Raw genomic sequence first — 21,094 nt, 5'->3', positions numbered from 1 at the left:
ATTCCTCCTATAAGTGAAATCATCCAATATTTTTCTTTTTCCTTCTGACTTATTTCACTGAACATAATCCTTTCTAGCTCCATCCAGGTTGCTGCAAATGCCATGAGTTTATCTTTTTTGATTACTGAGTAATATTCCATTGTGTATATGTAGCACATCTTCTTGATCCAGTCATCTATTTTGGGGCACTTGGGTTGCCAAACCAGTATAATTTTATGGTGAATACATCTGAGAGGAGAAAACATACAAGCATACATTGCACAAAAATGAACAATGATGTAGTATATATATAAAAAAACAGTATAAGAATCTTTGAAGCTAACTTGGAATTCCACACCTTTTTGTTGCATAACTAAAGAACAGTTCTAGTATTTCTGAACAACCTCTAAAGAAGTCCCCAGTGTCTCATAAGGAAACATTCTTAAATAGATCTTAGCAAGAAATTCCACACTCCCTAGTCTTAAATAGTTTTCCATGACTTCCAGGCCCTAATAGATCCTCTTCGCCACTGTACCCTGTTCCTAGGGGGTAAAAAACTCATCACTCCACTGTTGGGACTGACTTAGTTATTTACCTTCCATAGAAAGGCAGCCATTTCCATGGGAACAAATCTGCGAGGTTCACCCATGTGGCACCAGCACTAAGTTGCTACTTGGTACTTAACGATGTTCCTCATTTAAGTCACAGAACACAGAAAATAGTTTTAGTAACTATTTTCTCCATTCTCTCAAAGGTGGAACATAACTGAGTACCTTTTGGAACTTAGTGGAACACGCATCATAAGTTACAGAATAAATGTCCTCAATATAAGCTAGCTATCTACTAAGGTCACACAAGTGGTGATTCCGAAGATGATGAAATGACTGTGAGAATAATATATATTTTTACTGTGTGCCAGGCACATTCTCAGTCCTTTACATACATCTTACTTAATCCTCACCACGAGCATGTCACTCACATTTTACAGACAAGGAAACTGAGGCTCCAAGGCACAAAATTGCTTGCCCAAATGAGTGACAGCAGTCAGCCTCTAAAGTCCCATTCTCTATACTATATTGTAACAAAGTGAGCAAAGCTGGACTGTGGCAAAATGCAAAGTACATTCCCCATCTAAAGGGGCATCCGCTGCTCAGCTCTTCTTAATGCAATGAGTGTTCACTGTTGCCAGTTTCATTTTTCAGAAGGCAGACAGCTAGATCTTTATGTGAAACTTCTCAACTTTTAAGTATTAGAAAATATTTCAGAAACTTTCAAAACAGTCAAGTAAAAGACAACATACCTAAGGGCAAGATGGATATGAGAGTTGTAATTCTGTGCTCTCCGGTAGTTCTGATTTTTGCACAAAAATATGCACACCAAATGGCTTAGGGGTTAGGTCTCAGCGTTATCACCATGAAGGACTGAGCTGGATCCCTGGTCAAGGAGGTGACCCACAGAGGGCACAGCAGACCTCTCCTATCTCGCCCGTTGCTCCCCTCAGTAGTGTGTTTCAGAAGATTCACCTGCTCTGCTCCCTACTCTCTCTGGTGAATCCTCTCACCCCCACACCTCTGGCCTACACTCCAGTTCTTCTATGTAAAAAAAAAAAAAAAAAATATATATATATATATATATATATATACACACACAAACACACACACCCCAAAAACGCATAATCTGAATCTAATCCTAAGGAAAATTGAGAGAAGGTAGAATACAGGAGCAATCTACAAAACCAACAGCCTTTACTCATCTCAGATATCAATATATTGAAAGACAAAAAAAAAAGGATGAACCAAAGTAAAGTAGATTAAAAGAAAGCAGAGATATGACAATTCCAGGTATGGGTGATCCTTCCTAGGGCCCTGGAAAAGGAGATAAATGCTATAAAAGGAAATACTGGAAAAATGTAGACAATTTAAATATGAACTTGGATTAAAGAATAGCATCATATCAATGTTGGTTCTTCTGAAATTGACAGGAGCTATACTTCTATTTAAGAGTGTCACTGTTCTCAGAAAATACATGCTGAAGTATTTGGGGATATAGAGGACTGATTTTTCCCACTTTGCAATGATTCATTTAAGAAGATGGCTCACATGTGTGAGTATAGAGAGAGAGAAAGCATGCTAGGAAGCAGAAGTGGCAAAATGTTAACAACTTGGGAATCTGAATAAGAGGTCTGTGAGAGCTTCTTTTCTACACCTGCAGCTCTTCTGTAAATTTTAAATCATCTTAAAGTAATAAAATACCATCTTAAAAAAAAAAACAATGGTATGGGAAGCCCTGAGTCAGCAGAGGGCCCTTTAGGCAACCCAACTCAAGGCCATACCCTCTCCACCTGGCACAGTGGCCAAACCAGGTCACACTGTACCCTCCCGGCAACCCACAGAAACAGTTATTCTTGAAATCATCTTCTGGTTGGGGAAACTGAGGCATGAGGTGGCAACCCTCCATTCCAACAGCAGTAAATTGTAGAGACCCTGGTTCTAACTCAAGATATCAAGTATCACTCTGGACTATTCCACTGTAAGCCTTACAAGAAAAAATCATTTTTAAATGCATTCATGTACTTTGGTGGTCTTATGCTTTAACACAAATTAAATAAGTTTTATCATGAAAAGCTAGATGATATTTAATCCAACTTTTTATTTACCCTCCAGACTTAGAAACAGTAAAAAGCCTATAGTATAAACCATCACAAGAAAAAAATATGTTATTTCAAAGAGAAAAGAAAAGCCATTAGGGGGATGGTAAAGTTTAATCTAAAAGGTAAACCATAAAATCTTTGTGACTTTCAGATAAGATTTCATAGATAAGACTACCAAAATATGAATCATAAAAAGAACTGATGAATTGACCTTTATCAAAATTAAATACTTTTGCTCTTCAAGAAACCATTAAGTAAACCACAAAAATTGGACAGTGTTCAAAATATGTAGTGCTGACAAAGGACTTGTATCTACCATACATAAAGAACTCATAACAATAAGAACACAAAAAGCCCCCCCAAGAAATGGGCAAAAAAATATGAAGACACTTGATCAAAAAAAATTTATATGTCAATAAATGCATAAAAAGCTGAGCCTCACTAGACATTATGGAAATGAAAAATCAAAAACCATGAAAAACCCCTTTATTGGGATGGCTACAATAAAAGATAGATGATAACAAGTGATGACAATTATGTAAAGAAACTGGACCACTTTGGTTTCCCATATTGGAAAATGAGTCTGAGTTTGGTAGGACTGCTATGATAAGATACTATACAGAGAGACTGGGAGGCTTATCAACAGCAGAAATTCATTCCTCACAGTTCCAAAGGCCAGAAGTGCAAGATCTGGGTTCTGGTGAGAACCCTCTTGTGTGTTACAGACTCCCAACTTCTAGTATCCTCACATGGCAGAAGAGGTGAGGGAACTCTCTTAGGCCTTTTTTATGGAGCACTAATCCCATTCATCAGGGCTCTACCCTATCTCCTGCCATCACTCTGGAGAGTAAGATTTCAACATCTGCATTTCAGGAGGAAATAAATATAGAGATCAAAACAATCCCTATGGCAGTTTAAACAGAGATTTACCAGATGCCAAGCAATTCCAAACCTAGCTATCTACTCAAGAGAAGTGAAAACATACATCCATATAAACACTAGAACACGAATGTTCATAGTAGCATATTTCAATAAAAGCCAAAAAGTGAATATGGTTATAGTTTCAATAGCATGAAAGTTCATATGGTGCAGGAATTCTACTTTAGCCAAAATCATAATCCCAGTGCCTGGCAAATAACAGGTGTAAAATAAACGTTAAAGAATAAATGAGTATCTTTAAAGGTTGTTAGTGAACACAACCATTTATTTGTTTCTTTGCACTGTTGTACACAAATACAGATGGTACAGATGGATTCTCCCCCTTTGAATCTATCTATCTGTAGTATATCACCCATATCATTGCACACTTAAGGATGGAAACTTGAGATGTCTCATGAAATTTTCCTAAAATTTAAGTAATTAAAGAACATATTTTATATTGCAAATCCAAAAGGATAGCAACCCTAAGACAAACCTACTTGTAGGACTCTATGAGAGCAAGAACTGTGTCTCTTTTATTTAAAATTGGCCCTCACTTCCAATATTTGCCTACATAGAGTAGGGAACAAACAATGGGCAAAGGCTCTCTCACCAGATAAGGCACAGAAAAGAGGTTCTTTTAAGAAGGCCAACGTGGCCGATGGGCACAGAACAGGAGTATCATGTCCAATGAGGCCATGGACGCAAGCAGGGTGAGACAGGCCTGCAGAGTAGGCCATGAGAAGTTTTGTCTTTATCTCAAGAGCAACAGAAAGCCATGGAAGATTTTTCAATAGGTGATTGACAGAGCAGAGAGCAAAGAAAAGGACATGATGATCAGATCGACATTTTTTGAAAAGACCACTCACCATCCATTTTGAAGAAGAGACTGGTTATGTGGGAGAAGTGAAAGGAGACAAAGGAGTGTTAGGATGTAGAGTGAGCGTAGACCAAGAAAGAGAATATTCCAACAGGCCATTAAAGAGATCATGAGAACAAGATCTAGGGTAGTGGCAACGGAAACAAGTGGCCAGACTATCAATATACTTAACAAATCAATAGGACTTGATTTGGGGAATGACAAAAACGACAACATTCAATTCTTCCGAGCCTCAATTCTTCATCCGTAAAACAGGACTGTTGATACTCCATTTGTATAATATCTATCTTGCAATCTGCTGTGATAAGAATATGAAACAACATGAATATCATGAACACAGAGCTTGACACGCAACAATCGCTTAAAAAACTCGCTGCTGCTATTATTATTATCACTGTCATCCCATGGAATAGAAATCAGCTGGGCTGAACCTCAAATGTGGTAGGTAAATGGGGTGATTGCAGTTGAGCCTTCACAGCCTCTGTGCAGGAGCTACAGACCACCACAGCCGGCCACTGAAACAAGCGCCCCAAAACAGGGCTAGGCCTGCAACCTGAGCAGCACGAAGGTGGAACCCCGAAGCCCTGCAGACGAGGCCTGTCACCCCCTGGCTGAAACCGGGGTGTCCGCTGGCGATCAAGCCAAGCCCTCCTGTTCCCTGGCCCTCGGCGCCAGCGCGCGAGAGACCCCAGACTCCAGAGAGCCCGACGTACCTTGGCTTCGCGCTCCCTTTCCTCGGCGGTCGGGGTCCGCTTCATGCTGCTGTTCCAGCCGCCTTCGCCTCTGCTGGCCGCGTAGACCCTCGTCCCGGGCCCCGCCTCCTGCTTGTAGTTCCCCGGGCGGCCCGCTCCCGCCGGGAGCCATTCTCTCAGCGAGCCTCGGGAACTACCACTCCCAGGATGCACAGCGACGACAGCCGGGCGCGCCGCGGGGTCTAGCGCCCGAGGATTTCCCAGGTCCGACAGCTGGTTGAGCGTAGTCCGCTGCGCCGCGCGCCGGCGGGCGGGTGCCCGGGGAGAACTACATTTCCCAGGAGGCGATGGGGCGCGCCATGTTTTTCCCGTGCTCCTCTGGGCCGTCGGCGCCATAGCAACGGTAGCTAGCGGCGGGGCGAGCGTGGCGGTGAGTACTGTGCGGGAGGAGCGCGGGATGGAGGCGGCCGACCCGCTCCCGCGGCGGGGCCGGGGCCTGGGGCCCGCACGGCGGCCGGGAGGAGGCCCTGGAGTTCCGCTCGCGTGAAGAGCGCCCTGCACGAGACCCCGCCGCCTCCTCGGGCCTGAACCAGAACCCGCCCATGAGCCTCGCGCCCTGGACCGGGTCGAAATTGTAGTCCCAGCCCCCGAGCCTCGCGGAGGAGGGGTCATGTTCACTGCCGGCCCCACCCAGGTCCTTCTGCAGAGGGAAGGTCACATGGACACTGGTTGCCCTGGGTCAGGAGCTGGGGGGTGGGCGTCCCCTCAATCCCCTGAGCGGCCTGTTGTGTGCGTGTTTGTGATTATTTGTTTGTCGTCTGGTTTCCCCAGAGCCTGTCAGCGCCACACAGGGGACTCTGCTCACCATTTTAGTCTCAGGACCAAGTGCCAATTTTTTATTCATGAAGTGCCAGGCCCTGTTCTAGATCAGCTGTGCCTGAGACCAGGCTGGCCTCAGATGCTTAAACTTCACGAACAAAGCCGGGCTAGGTAATGAATAAGGTGATTGTAGGCAGAGATGGTTGCTATAAAAGAAGTGATGACATTGGGAGGAAGAGCACTCTTAACACGGGGTGGACAGGGAGGGTCTCTCTGAGGAGAGGCATGGAGCCCTGAAGAATGAGGAGCCAGTTAGTGCAGGGCCTTCAGTGGGCTGTGCATGAGACCAGGCTGGCCTCAAGGTGCTTAAACTTCACCAACAAAGACAGACTAGGTAACGAGTAAGGTAATTGGGGGCAGAGATGTTTGCTATAAAAGAACTGATGACATTGGGAGGAAGAACGCTCTTAACACGGGGTGGACAGGGAGGGTCTCTCTAAGGAGAGGCATGGAGCCTTGAAGAATGAGCCAGTTAGTGCAGAGGCCTGCAGTGGAGGAGGGTAGCAAGGACTTGAATAGGAGTAGAATGGAGTGAGCCAGGAGAGACAGCAGGAGATGGTGTTGGGGAAGCATCACTGTGCTACACAGAGGCCTCTCCACCTTCTCGCTGTCAACATTTGGGGGTCAGTGAACTCTTTGCCGTGGTTCCTGTGTACCGTAGGATATTTAGCATCATCTCGGGCCCGCAGATGCCAGTAGCACCCCCTCTTCCCAATTACAACAATCAAAAATGGGACCAAACTGCTTTGAGTTGTGTGACTCTGGGCACATTACAGAATATTTGTCTGGTTTTCATTTGTAAAGTGGGAATCATTTGATTAACAACCTCACAAGGAGGTGGTGTGATGTTTGATTAGTTCATATAAACAGAACACTCCCAAGAGTGCCTGGCATTTTTGTAAGCATTAGTTAACACCATCATCATCATTGTTATAAAAGCTACCATAACGCTATATGGAAAAGTTATTTTCATAAGTAGCTTGTGTTTAAATTTCTTGTTAATTCGGGTCCTAAGTTGACCTTTTCTGCAGCAGTGTTTCCAAGAGTTAGATGGTGATCTCCCAGGCATAAGTCTGTTAGCTGCTTATGTCACAGCAAAATGCAGTGGTTCTCAACCTTTAGGAGTTAATAATAAAGGTTCAGAACCCTCTCCCTAAAAGATACTCATTTATACCTACGCAGGGTAGGTCCACAGACCCTGAAACCCCGTGGACTCCATTCGTTCATTCAGCAGCTGTTTAGTGATGCCTACTATGTGCCATGCGTTGTGCCAGCCTGTCAGAATACAGAGGTAAATAAGACAAATGAATTGCCTACTCTCTTGGATTTTACATTCTAGCACCAACACTGTAGAGATTGAGAACCTCCACCTTAGAGATCTCATTGGGATTTTTTGGTGTTCTGGTTGACAGAAATGGAAAAGAAAAAAATACATACATATATATGTATTTATATGTATATGTGTATTAGACTTTGCATGAATCTCTCACATTTGCATACAAAATTAAGTGGTGCATCTCTATAAAGAACAGAACCTGTATAAATGCCAGAATTAGCTAGAGAGATGGTGAGGTCAGAACCCCTGAGACCTAAGCCACGTGGCAACAAAGACAGGACACGCACAACCCTGTTGTAAATTTATGAAATTTCTTTCTCAGAACTTGGCACAATCAATTCATTTATGCTTCCAGCTAAAATTATTCAAATAACATTTACATCAAGACAAATGAGCTAAAAGCTTTTCACTGGTATCCCTTCCGTGAGAGAAATGTTATTTTCTCCATTTTTCAAACTAAGAAACTGAAACTCAGTGAGATAAAGTGACTTGACCACCTAGTAAATAATAAAATCACCATTGGAATCAAGTTCCCGACTTGAGCTTTTTGCATGATACCTGCTTTCTTTGGGGGTCAGAGAAAGGTGTTTCTTAAATTTGGGGAAATCATTTTCACATCAGAGGATTAGGAAGAAGAAAAAAGGAAGAATGATAATCTTACCTCATTTCCCGAGCAAACTATAGGAAATACACTGTTGAAAGGAGCACAGTGTCCATGATTGAATGTAGTATTACTTTTAGGATAGACGCTTTCATCTTTTTCAAGCTGCACATGTGGGCAATAAGATGTCCATTAAAGTTCTAGTGCCATATTCGTTTTATTTGGTTCAGTCCATTGCATAGTTTATGTAATAACTTGGAAAGATTTTATTTGAATTTTCTTTTCTCCACAGATAGGCCATGTCTACTCCAACTGATGAGACTGCAGGAGACCTGCCTGTGAAAGATACGGGTCTAACCCTCTTTGGGATGGGAGGGTTACAAGGTAGGGCCAGCTGTTGTTTATTACTGTTATGAACTTTGATCAGTAACGTCTTTACTTTCAATTTAAAGTATTTCTGATATTCTTATTACAAACCAAGCCATTTCAGTAACTCTATAGCTTTTGATTGGACTAAACAAGATTGAGAGTTTAGAAAAACATGTGGTATTTTACTGCATGCATCCATTATCAACAGCTCATAGAAAATGTAAAATCTCCCTCTGTTCTGATAAAGATTTGTTATAAATCATCTTATGAAATTCCATACTTCAGTAGAAGCTACACAGATAGTATCAAACCTCCAAACTGAATTGCCTGGTTTAAATCACATTCACCATTAAAATGTTTTCTTTATGTTTAAATTTTATGTGGGAGGAATGCCATATTTAAGAATGTTTTCCTTTCAAGTGAAATATCTCAAAATGGCTTGTTTATACAAGTGATAGTGATTTTATTTTATCAAATTAATATAAAGATTTTCTCTGTCCTTTTATGACGTAGTGATTGCTAGAGAACTACTCTTTAGTTAAAACTATTTTAGTATTTTCACATTGAGAAAGAAAAGGACTGCTTTATAAAACGATTCAGAGTATAGGACTGGTTTTGTTTGTGTACAGCTTGCTGTGTCAGCCGTGCTCTCAGGCCGCTGTACTTGTCATTGAGAAGACCGTGATACAAAAATACTCCACGCAGGCATCTTCCTACACCTGTTAACCAGAACAGGGCAAGTGGCCGCCTTGAATGCCCACAAAAAAGCCATCAATATATTGTTCATTGGAACGGATAAAATTTGACTATTCAACTTTGGTTGAATGCATGTAAATAGTATTTAATAGTAAAATACTATGTCTAAGCTTTGCTGTATCTTTGGGGGAGTATCAAGTATTCAAAATACACAGAAACTTTTAGTGTGCAAAGCTATTTATTGGTTTTGATTTCCTAAATTCACTTCTTGCCCTCAGTCATCCATCGTAGGACTTTTATGTTTGTCCCTTTGCTTTTTGCTTCTTTGGTAATATTTTTGAAAATCTGTACTTAACAGTAATGTAGAAAAATGCCAACTTTAAGTAGTTGGTATGGAATTCAAATTATTGTTAGAAATTTTGCTTTGTAAAAAAAGTAATACTTTCAGATAGCCTTGTACTTTTTCACATTCAGCATATAAACTGAAAACTATTAAATCAGCGTTCGACCTTACATTCATAAAGCGTGGTTATTTGGAAACATTTTTTTAATGGTACTACTGTCCAAATCTTTATTATTGCATATAAAGTATTAATAGCAAGGATTTTTTCTTCTCACCTCCAATCAGTTGAGTGAGCAGTGCTGTAGCATTTTTTTAAAGCACTATTATTTGAAGGTCTCAGGAAAAATATCTGAGATGAGTACATCGGAGATTCTATTGATAAGCAGTGATTTTTAGAGACTGTATTAAGTAATCCTACTCTTCATTACCTCGCCACTTTTGCAGAAACTTCAGCAACTCGGACAATGAAGTCTCTCCAGGCCGTGTCGCGTATCAGTCGAGAGGAACTGGAAGACAGATTTTTGCGTTTGCACGATGAGAACATTTTGCTTAAGCAGCATGCCCGCAAGCAAGAGGATAAAATTAAAAGGTTATGATAAAAAGCTTTTAGCTTTTTTTTTCTAACTCTGTAAAGTTTGAAGGATATGCTTTTTTATAAACTTAATTGAAAACACCACCTTGAATCTTTTCCTTTTTGGACAAGGCAGGTTGTAAATAAATACAATTTTTAGAAATGGAAAATCTTACAAACTAGAATAGTAAAGCAAAATATTATGAGTGTTTATTATATCTGAAGTTGCTGTTTGAGAGAAAAGCGCTAATAGCTCAGAGTGCCGTGAGTGTGTCAGAGCTATAAATAGCTTTTGGTTTAATATTTATAGTTTAAAAGACAAATGCCAAAGCATCTGTTTTTTATGTCTTGATTTTTAAATGAAAGTTTGAAAAAGTAATTAGCATTCGAACTTGCTAGAATGCATGTTCCCTTAAAATTTGGAGCCTGCTAATGAAAACATTATTTAAAACTCTGAAATATATTTAACATTGCTTGAATTAGACTGGGATCTATATTTATTTTTAAAGTCTCTGCAGTGTCTGAAGAAACATTGCTAGTTTTGATTTGTGTGCAAAAAGTTTGTGCAAGGGTGATTTCTGGAGAGGATAGATCCGCTTTCCTCTATTCTTACTCAGAAACACTGTCTTCTGAATGTGTGGCAGGAAAAACAAAAATACGTTCTCATCTGTAAACGTGAAGAGATCTGTATTTGGATTCATGTTCTAGGTTCAATGAAAAGGTGAGCCAGCCTTTGAGGAAAGAAGATGGGGTATTTTCCTGCCCAGGATTTTCCCAAAGAGGAGGACTCTAGTTCAGTTTCTGGTCTGTGGACTCTGTCTTAGTGACCCACTGACCTGCTGTGTGGGGGCTTTTGCTTTGAGTTGGTTTTTGTGTCCCGATGAAGGCTTGTCTCAAGAGGTGTGACTCACTTGCCTGATTCCTTCCCTGACTGGGGACACACACGCCAACCTGTCGGAGTGAGGCTAGTGAGCACACTGTACAGTGTTTTTTTTCCTTTGTAGACCTAATTGGTCAGTGAGAGAATTGAATTCACAACCTTGACCTCATTAGTAATTTGTCCTAGCCAGAAAATAGAAACCACTTAATGATGAGTCATCAGTTTAATGGGAAAATGCCTCAAGAGTCCAGTCCTGTGCATAGACTCTCTTCTCTCTCTGCCACTAGTCTGTGTATATTCAAGCCAGTTAGCCTCCTGGATTTTTATTTTCCTCCTATCTGAGGGTAGTGAGCCAGTGACTCCCTAGATACATGAGTAAAGCTGCTTTTAAATTTATCTTAAGTATTGTAACTAGTACTTTCTTGGGTATAAATGTAGACTTGATAAATCAAGTACACAGGGATCACTTATGATTCCTTAATATCAAATAAACCAGTGAAAATTATTGCTATTGCTAGATAAGCAGATATAATCTTGGGTTTCTTAACAAAATTTGATTGACCATCCTTCAAGGCACTTAAAGCCATTCTATTGATGTGATTCTCTTGCCTTAAAAATCGGGGTCATTTATTTTTCTCTAGATATTGACTGCTTTTTTATATTATCACTGGGCCTGTCTGTCTTCTGAACGTGATCTCTAACTGGGTGAAAGTCGCTGTGTAGCGGAAGATTCGGATATTTAGATGGTTCCATATTTACTGGATAAGCCATTGGGGTAAGGCTCAGGACCCTAAACTCATCAAGGACTAGATAGAGTGTGCCTCTCATGGGCTCTGATACCTGGCCAGATCTCCCAATGATATATCATTCTCTGGATTAGGTGGAAAAGGAACTAATCCATTGATTATTTTACTAGGGTGTTTGTGGTACTCTTGGATCTTGGTTTTTATTATTCTATATCCCTTATAAAGCATGTTTAATGGATGTGCCTCAAGGGAAAGAGAAAACAATCTTAACTGATTATGTTATGCATAGCTCTCCCTGGGCCACATGCTGTAGACTGAGTAGCCAGAAGTGTAGATAGACATGTATTACTACCGCTTTTACAGAGGACTCTGCTTAGGGCAAAAAAAAGGTTGTACTATGACATCCCAAAGCTATTAAGGATTTTTTTATTTCACTTTTGTTCTCTTAAGTAAAAGCTTCTGTCCATAACCATGCTAAAATAAAGCAAACCCCATTTAAAGAAAAATGAAGTGTGTTTTTATTTTCAATCTCCTGTCTGGGTCTTTATAAAAATAGATTCACTATAAACTAGAATCAGCTATTGAAGATGTGCGACCAATTTTGTAAAGTCTTGAACTTATGTCTCTCATCAAAGCCACCTTTTCTTTCTTGTCCTGCCAAGATTTTTCCATTCACTGTCAGGCATGTTTTCCGTACGTGTATATTACATCACCCCCATGTGCCCTTTCTGTCTTTTGTTCTGTCCAACCAGTTTTTGTCAAAACTTAAAAGAGTCAAAGGTATAAACTAGGGAGATGTCAAAAAAAAAAACAATTTATGTCAAAATTTAAAGGTAGCATTAAAATAATATTTTTCCATCGGATTGTTTTCTGCCATCAGACATGTATGTTTCTGGAGCACTCGGCAACATTTAATCGCGCGTGTTGGTTCCTTTTGAATTTTTCATTGGGCTTTTATATGTGTATGTCTCTGCATGCTAACGTTTTGATATTTGCAGTATGTCTCTATCCTAGAGAAACTAAAAACAATATATCACCTAAATGCTGCAGTCTTAATACACTTTTCAAAAGCTTTAACTCACTGTGGATTGCGGATATAACCCACCACATCCACAATCTGTAACTACATTTAAGTGCATACAGCATTCCTACATAAGGTCATGCGTTAAAAATTGCATCTGAGGAACATATGGAGTAAATATGTGTCCTCTCTTTACTAACCCTAAATGATAAGCCTTAGGAAACTGTTATTTGTCAGTGCTATAAAGCAGATTGTTGCCCAGTGGTTTCAATTATCATCAAAGGATTCCTCACAGGCAGTAATAGGCACATCAAAACCTGAAATGTATTATTCAGGTTCTGCACTGAAGTCTTCACAGTGATTACGTTCCTTTCAACAGAATGCATTTTATGCTGACTTCTCACATTCCTTTTCATCTTTTTATTATTTCCCTAGAATGGCCACCAAGTTAATACGGCTAGTTAATGACAAGAAAAGATATGAGCGGGTTGGTGGCGGCCCCAAGCGGCTGGGACGAGACCTGGAAATGGAAGAAATGATTGAGCAACTGCAAGAGAAAGTTCATGAGCTTGAAAGGCAAAATGAAGCCCTCAAAAACAGGCTGATTTCAGCCAAACAACAGCTTCAGATCCAGGGTCACAGGCAAGCTCCATACAATTATGTACAGTCTCGTATTAACACGGGGCGGCGAAAAATAAATGACAATGCGGGCCCGCAGGAAGGCCCCCGAAAAGGTAAACTTTATATTAAATCCGCAATGTCAGTCTTTTGGTAGGCTGTGTTATATACACGCTCAGGTTTATTTTGCTTTGTTCATGCTTTTCAAAAGTGTTTTTAGAAAGTGGAAGGTAGATTTTTTTTTACTTGCTTTTTTATAAAATCGTATAATATTAACATGAAGAACATTTGATTGAAGAGTGACGACATCAAACTCAATTTTGTTTAGAAAAATATGGAATGTACCGGCCCATCCTTAACGACATGTGAAACTAAGTATGAGTTTCATTTGAGTTGGTTTTCCATATGGAAAATGGGAATCACATTGACTCAGGCAAATGGGGAAAACTGCTGATTTGCTTTTACATGATCACACTTAAGTTCTTTGTCCAACGAACCTTAATAAAATTTACAAAGTTGTTTAAACCGTTCTTATTGCGTCCAGGCAGCATACAGGGGAATGAACACGTAGCCAGGGTTTTTGAAAGTTGGCTTCTTGACGCTCGACTTACTAGCTGGTGATCTTGGGCAAGTCTTCTAATGTCTCTGAGTTTCAGTTTTCTTTATGTGTAAAATAAAAAGGTTTAAGCAAATGAACATAAAAATCTCTTCCATCTCCAAAAATGCTCCTTTTGAAAATGATTCACCTGAAACCAACCAGATTAAAAAGCAATTCAGTTTCAGAAACAAGACTCAGTGTAGAAAGACCCTAAATATTCTTAATAAAAATTCCCAAGTGTCTCCAGCCACATGTAAACTTTATAATGAAATGAAAAGTCAGTAAGTATTTTAAGTGACATTTTTAAAATTTCAACTACTGGGGAGGAAATGAAAGCTTAGCTCTAATGACCTTCATTTGAAATATCCTTCACATAAAAACCAAAATTTTTAGGCACCTAAAAAACTGTAAAAGCTTTAATTCATGGAGGAAGAAAAAGCACCATATATTGAATAGAAAGGGAGAAAAATTTGTTCTATTTTTTTTTTCCAAGCCAAAATGTTAACATTATCTGGTCCCAAGACACTTCCTTTGGAGCCAGTAGGGCCTTCTCAGGCAGGAGGCAGCTGCAGCATGAAAGGCCTTGGCTGCTTCTCCCTGTGTGAGATTGGCAGTGGACTCTGAATGTAACCGAAGCAATCATGATGAATTATAAATCAGAAAGTACATTCTGCCAATAATTAACTTTTTACATGGCAGAGAACATGTGACCTCTCAGAACCTCGTTTTCCCAGGCTGAGAAATGGAGCGATAACTCCAGATCACGTGAAAGGTCAGGAGATGGTGGTGCCACAATAATCTATTTCATCTTTAAAAAGTCACTTCTGGGGCCTCCCTGGTGGCGCAGCGGTTGAGCGCTGGGTTGCGAAGCTGTCCGCAGCCTCTGCGGCGCTGGTTCGATCCCCGGCTGCTCCCCGGCCACCGGAGGAGGGTCCCACATGGCGCGCAGACCCCTCCTGCCGCCCGCTGCTCCCCTCAGCAGTGTACTTCGGTCCTTCTGCCTGCTCTGCTCCCCGCTCTGGCTCTGGTGAATCCTCTCACCCTCCCGTGCTTCTGACTGTACCCAGTGCTTGTATAAACAAATAAATAAATCTAAAAAAATAAATAAAATAAAAATGTTATAAAAAAAAAGTCACTTCTCTCTTACCCTCAGTTTTGTCATCTGTGACTATCTTTGGGCAAGATGATTTCTAAGGTCTGCAAACTTTTTTATACTAAATAAAAATCGTGCCCCAATTTTAGGTTAAAGTGGCAAACTAACCTAGTGCTATGAATCATGAGTAGATGAGTTTGCTAGAATTTTCTCCATAGGGTGGGGGAAAAAAATCAGCAGAGTCTTTTGAAACTACGACTATATAGCTTCCGATTTTTCTTCACTGTTTGGTACAGAGACCAAGATGTAGAAGCTGCATAAGCACTAAGTAATGGTGAATGCTTTCCTTCCCACTCTTTCTGAGTAAAGCTGAAGCATTATTAACAATTACTAACATTATTAGTACCTTAGTAATCTTCATAGATTCTATACTTGAGGCTGGAACTTAGGCCAAACATGTCAGAAATACCTCAAATTGGGGTGACTGAAAGAAAATCCCAATCCCTTTCTGGCCACAGCAGTCTTACCCCCAACTTGCTATACAGTGATCTTTATCTCGTTGTACTTTTCAGGATAAAGGGTGGCAGTACTGGCTTAAGGCATGACCAGTATAATGCAGAAACAAGTTTTATTGTGAAGAACCTGTAGTAGAGCAAAGATTTTTATAAAGTGAACAATTTTAAACTATAACCATTGACAAATCACATGACACTAAACAGTTTCAAATCTATTTTTAAGTATAAATAGGATATTTTAAATTCCACTAGAAATGATCAGTTTGTTGATGATTTATATAGACAAAGCTTAAGGATTAATATTATTGCCAAATAATATAATTGAAAAATTTTAACATGTTAAACTGTTTTAATGTTTTAGGCAGAGCCTTTTCTGTTCTTTAGTCTAGATTGTAATAAAATAGATGTTGAAAGTTTTGAAAGTAGCAAATAGTAGTCCTGTTATCCTAATTAAAATTCTCATTTTTAAAAAGTAAACTTTTCTAAAAACAATTTTTCTGTACCTGTATTTCCGGGACTATTGGCCACTTAAAAATCTAAATTTTCTATTATATTTTTATGTACCCTAAAATCTAATAGTTTAATTGTTCTGTAAATGTGAAGTAGCTAACATAAGTAAAGGTATTAGACCAGGCTTGTAAAGTTGCATGTAACTATTTTTATAAGAAAAATGGTATCTTAAGAGTGACGGCAAAATGTGTTATTTAAAGAAATACTTTTGATGTTCCCTTCTCAAATCACCTCTGTGTAAATGCGGGTTTTCTTCTTGGGGTGAAATAAATCAACGTGCAAGAAACAATTGTTGTACATACACTCATAGTGTCTGTGAGTCACACAACTGAGATAAGTTTCAAAATATGAGATTAGGGATAGGAGTGACTTATTTAAACATTAAAAAATTCCCCCCTCCCTCCAGAGAATTCAAGTTTTTAAAACCTTTTCCTCCATATCTCAGTTTATATTGTAAAGTCCCAAAGTAAAGATTTTGCTTTTGTCAGAAATTATTTCAGGAGTTCTAAATCTGAGCTTTATCAGATTATATCTGGGTAATTTGATTTCAGTAGTAAAATCTGTTAAATGGGCAACACTTGCTGCTGTCTTTTATTTAATGCCTGCTGGCGCCTGATATCTAATAGTTCCTCTGGCAGTGTATTTCTAATTCTTTAGAGCACATATCTGTCGGTACTCAATAAGTAACTTTATTGTATTACGAATATACTTATAAATCAAGGGTCCTTCTATTCTAACTTCACTTCTATAATCATATTAATTTATTTTTAGGTATTAGATTCCAAGATGTAGATGTAGCAGAAACTCTTCAGCCCATGCTTACAAAATATGGCAACAGTTTACTGGAAGAAGCCAGAGGAGAAATAAGAAATTTGTAAGTATTCTTTATCGTGGTCATTTTAGAACTCTTAGCATGTCTTTTTCTTCATCCTTCCCTTCCCATTATTTTAAACAAAATTGGTTTATGTGTAAATAATTTGCTTCACTAAAATATAGCTAGTTATTTGGGGGTAAGAACAGATATTATATAACATGTTTTCAGTAAAATGAGGAAAATGACCAATTTAACCAACTACACCAACTGAAGGATTTATAGAATAGTCCCCTTTATTATAATTGCCCCCCCACCAAAGGAATGGCATAATGCCCAGTTTTTGAGAATAGTATAATCTTTAGAGGCAACATTTTCATCCTCAGAAAAATTACAGGTAATTTTTTTTAAGATCCTGAATTATATAGACTTTTTGTGGTTAAAAAAAAAATCGGAGGGAGTGGCTTAAAAGTTTGGAGTTATCAAATACATATGGATTTTAGATTTTGTTTTACTGTGATTCTACAGCCCCACATTCTTCACCATACTATGGTTTCAGAAGTTACTTCTGCCACACTTAGCTTACTTTTTCAGTTAATAAAAGCCTCATGGCTTCAGTGTCTGTGAATCACGCAAATGTACTAAGGTTCCACCTCATCTACGGGCCTTCACCTGGATCGTCAAAAAGTAATAGTTCGGAATGAGGAAGAGAAAACACAAGACGGAGTGTCATACTTTAGATAGTTGCTTAAAAATAATATGGGCTTAAACTTTTTTTCTTCTGAATATTTTAAATTCCAGTTACAGTAATGATTAGCCTGTGAGAGAATGAACTAAAATACTAGACCAAATTTTGTTACCTGGTAATTACTGAAAAGTCGGGGCTCATACCAGTTTATAAGGCTCCCTGCCCGAGGATACAGCCAGGCGTGACAGGTACATATGTGTCCAGAAATGATGCCGGTGTGGCTTGTCCATTTGCTGCCAGCTCTCTTTCAAGTGTTCATTGGATGGCATATATGCAGACGTGCGCGTGAAAGAGCCAAGCCATAAAAGTTATCTGAAAGGGGATCAGATCATGGAGTACCTAACGGTGATCAATAAATAATTTGATTGAGCCAAAGTCTAGTATTTTGCCTAGGACATTATCTTATGAAAAGCAGTATCTTGAATTTGCCCACATCTACTTCCAAATCATCACATTAATCTGTTGTTTCTCTAAGTGAAGAGGCACTTAAACTAAAATGTTTAACTTTTGCTTGCTCTTCATTATGAAGAACTTTTCTTTAAATGCTGCAACTTTTTCCTCAAACTAAAAATCCTTACGAAGAGTCTTTCTTTCAGAGAAAATGTGATTCAGTCACAGAGAGGCCAGATAGAAGAACTAGAACACTTGGCTGAGATCCTAAAAACTCAGTTGAGGAGGAAAGAAAATGAAATTGAGTTATCTCTTCTTCAACTTCGAGAACAACAGGCTACAGATCAAAGGTATGTTGAAACAGAAATATCACTTTGATAAGGTTAAAATTAGTTTAAAATACTTTATCATGTGCCATAGAAGAATAAATCTTGTCTACAGAAAAATCATGTTTTTACTTAACATCCTATGTATAAGCCACTCTCGGCCTAGCCGCTGCTGTCGGCCTAGCCACTGCTATCAACAGTTCTAGTTGCAAGACACCCTGCCTACCTGCTCTGCCTTGTCTTATTTTCCTCACTAATTTGCCTCATTTACCAAGATTATGACATTGGATACCATTTGATCGTCCCTACGTCCAGAAGGGTGTGACAAAGACTCAGCTGTTGGCATGCTTCGTGAGTAACAGTCCAGCCTCCCCTAAGGTTTTTCAAGCTTAAAAGGTAGCAGTTTCTATAATGCAGTACCAGTTTTATATCTCAAAGAGGTGTTACCTCTCCTAACATTCAGTATTCAAAATACAAAATCATCTAATTCTGTTGATTATCATGATCACACTGGAGCCCTTTGATATTCTCCTTGCGCGTCTTCATTTTTGATGTTCTGTAACACAGTGACTTTGATCCCATCCTCCTATGTCGTTTTGTCCCTACTACCTTTTCTCTTGCTTCTGTGTTTCCACATTTTGCTTCCAGCAAGACTTTATCTTTTCACCATATTCTATCTTGAGTTATTTTCTTCCCTTTATGACTTTTTACCAGCAGTTCCTTGATGGCATCTAATAATCAGTTTACATTCAAGTGTCTGTGAAGTTTCTTTCTGTTACTTGTTTGAATTGGAATCTGGCTGAGGTGTACACGTGGCGTTTGGCTGTTGTATCTCTTGTTTTAATTCTCCCATTGGTTTTTTTAAAACCAGACTTTGAGCCTCTATTTGATTTTCCCCTTTCCAGCATATGTGATATCTCAATTATGTGGCTAGATTCTTACTCAGAAAACCCTAATTTGATTTTTCTAGTTCTTCACTTCAGATTCAGAATAATTCTCCATTAGCAAACTAACGTTACATGGTGAATTTGAAAAAGCTAAGAAAAGATGCATGATATGAGACTTGTTTTTAAAAAATAAATTAGAGTAAAAGTGTATGAAAAGCTTTATATTTCAGAGGTTAATAAGATTAGTATTACATGTGATAATTTCTGTTCCTAAAAAGTTCTGTGAGAAATTAAATTATGTAATGAAATCCTATATGTTTTATGACATTTATATACCCCTCTAAGTGCAGGGCAGAAGAAACATAAATATTATTGAGAGTTATATTTATTTCAGAAATGTAATTTTGAACCCTGTTTTTTAAACCAGCTTAAATACCTGGGAGTTACCCAGGTTCCCAAAGGAAGAACTGATTTAGACTTAGACGTCTCGGGAAGCCAAGAAGCGGTTCCTTGTGAGGTCTCCCCTACCCTGCTCAAGGACCAGGTGCCAACACTGAGCGCAGTGATCTGCTGCCCTCAGCCATACGTTCGATATTATCGGGCTATAAACATTCTTGCAGTCGGCCAAGCCCAAGTCTGAAAACCGTCCCTATCGGCTTCACTCAACTCTGAGTACAGAGTTATCAGGCACCATGTTCCCTTTTGAATTTCTTAAGGTCTCCAAAATAGTAAGGTGGATACCGTGGACATCCCATCTCCCAAATGGACAACATCATTTGGGACCCAGAGAGTTAGTTGAAAGGAGATCCAAAAATTCTGCAATTCTAGAATGAGAAACAGCAGGAGCACTAGCATGATAGATGCTCATTTTTTACTATAAATATTGTCAGCAAGAGACACCAACGTATAAACATGGAAGAGTCTCCCTTCAAAACTAAATGAATGCCCTCCTCGAGGGGTTTTATCATTCACTCCATAGCAGTCTTTTTTCAGCCACGCCAAGAATTAGAAGTAGAGACAAAATGAGTGTTACGGTAACAGAACCTCTGTTGCAAAAGTCAAGGAAATAAGCCCTCTTGGACCCCTCCCTCTGAGTTTATAACACTGGAAATTACATATTCTTTGCTTACAGGAAGGGTCCCTGTAGTAGATAACATTGTCTCTTGAAATAGAGTTGTTGAAAAATGAAGAAATGACTTCAAATAAGGATCTTCAAGGGTTTTTTCCCTTGTATGTTTACACACAGCTCAAAATTTTATGTGTAACAGCAATTTTTTTGAGACTAATGGAAAACTGTTGAAAAAAATGTTGGGGAGAATATAAAACTTGGTATAATTTACTGTAGAGAAAAATCACAAAATGGAAAACATATTTAAACGTCTTTCACGGATACATTATTTCAGATTTGAAATTCTAGAAGTCTGATCTGGATGTTGGACTCCTTGTTCTCAAACATGAACTTAACGTAGTTGTAATCTTCAGAGTGCGGTGCTTGATATTTATGGCAAAGAGCCTTTTCATAGAATATTACAGAAACTCTTCATAGTATGTGTTTAATAGACCAGTTTGGTTTGGCATCAGCTTGACATAAACTTTTGGTTATCCAAAGCCCTTAATTGCTTTGAAGTAAAAGCCCAGTGCTGCTCTTTTTTATTAAAATCATGTTTTTTCCTGTTATTGTGGTCTATTTTGGAAGACTGAGTTGTGATTTTTGCATATGTTCTACATAATGCCTCATTAGCAAAAAATCTTGTATCATTTACAAGTAGCCTGAATGTCTGTGTTGTTTTGAACAAAAATCCATATTAAAATTTAAACAATATAAAAATGCACATTTTCTGCTTATTAAAAAGGCCGTCTTAAATTAAATGCAAAGCCGTAACCAGTGAACACATGTACATGAACATTAAAATCAGAATGATTTTACCTTTTATTGACTTTTTCAACTCCAAAAATATTTAGACTCTCTTACCAAATGTGTAACTAGTTTGTACTAAGTTGTTTGTGTTTTTTTTTTTAAGTAAATGTTAGGGTGTT

The 21,094-nt window shown here is 38.9% G+C and overlaps 2 protein-coding genes across 14 annotated transcripts in view; one reads left to right on the top strand and one right to left on the bottom strand.

The window, feature by feature from the left end:
* The window catches only part of FTO (FTO alpha-ketoglutarate dependent dioxygenase), a 331,157-nt gene extending 325,782 nt beyond the window's left edge, over window positions 1–5,375 (bottom strand). For 2 of the 3 annotated variants that reach the window (XM_037515801.2, XM_037515803.2), the window contains exon 1: window positions 5,141–5,340. In XM_037515801.2, coding sequence (XP_037371698.2) covers window positions 5,141–5,185 — 45 coding nt within the window. In that variant the 5' untranslated portion in view covers window positions 5,186–5,340. Of the gene's footprint in view, window positions 1–5,140 lie in introns of all 3 variants that reach the window. The other variant, XM_054696876.1, reaches the window with a different exon arrangement.
* Window positions 5,376–5,493: 118 nt separating this feature from the next.
* RPGRIP1L (RPGRIP1 like) overlaps window positions 5,494–21,094 on the top strand; it is a 91,678-nt gene continuing 76,077 nt past the window's right edge. For 5 of the 11 annotated variants that reach the window (XR_008552377.1, XM_054696874.1, XM_054696872.1 and 2 more), the window contains exons 1-8: window positions 5,653–5,857; window positions 5,951–6,109; window positions 7,181–7,289; window positions 8,228–8,319; window positions 9,788–9,932; window positions 12,997–13,295; window positions 16,667–16,769; window positions 18,051–18,194. Coding sequence is in view for 10 of the 11 variants with exons in the window: in XM_054696874.1 (XP_054552849.1) it covers window positions 8,235–8,319; window positions 9,788–9,932; window positions 12,997–13,295; window positions 16,667–16,769; window positions 18,051–18,194 (776 nt within the window). In the remaining variant the exon portion in view is untranslated. Of the gene's footprint in view, window positions 5,550–5,652; window positions 5,858–5,950; window positions 6,110–7,180; window positions 7,290–8,227; window positions 8,320–9,787; window positions 9,933–12,996; window positions 13,296–16,666; window positions 16,770–18,050; window positions 18,195–21,094 lie in introns of those variants that run through there. The other 6 variants (XM_054696875.1, XM_054696873.1, XM_037515796.2 and 3 more) reach the window with 4 other exon arrangements.

This window comes from Talpa occidentalis, unplaced genomic scaffold, assembly GCF_014898055.3.
Source record: "Talpa occidentalis isolate TD23 unplaced genomic scaffold, MPIMG_talOcc4v2.1 talOcc4.17, whole genome shotgun sequence".
In the NCBI taxonomy this organism is placed as follows: domain Eukaryota; kingdom Metazoa; phylum Chordata; class Mammalia; order Eulipotyphla; family Talpidae; genus Talpa; species Talpa occidentalis.
The sequence above is the reverse complement of the archived record's forward strand: the minus strand, read 5'-3'. Positions and strand labels throughout refer to the sequence as shown.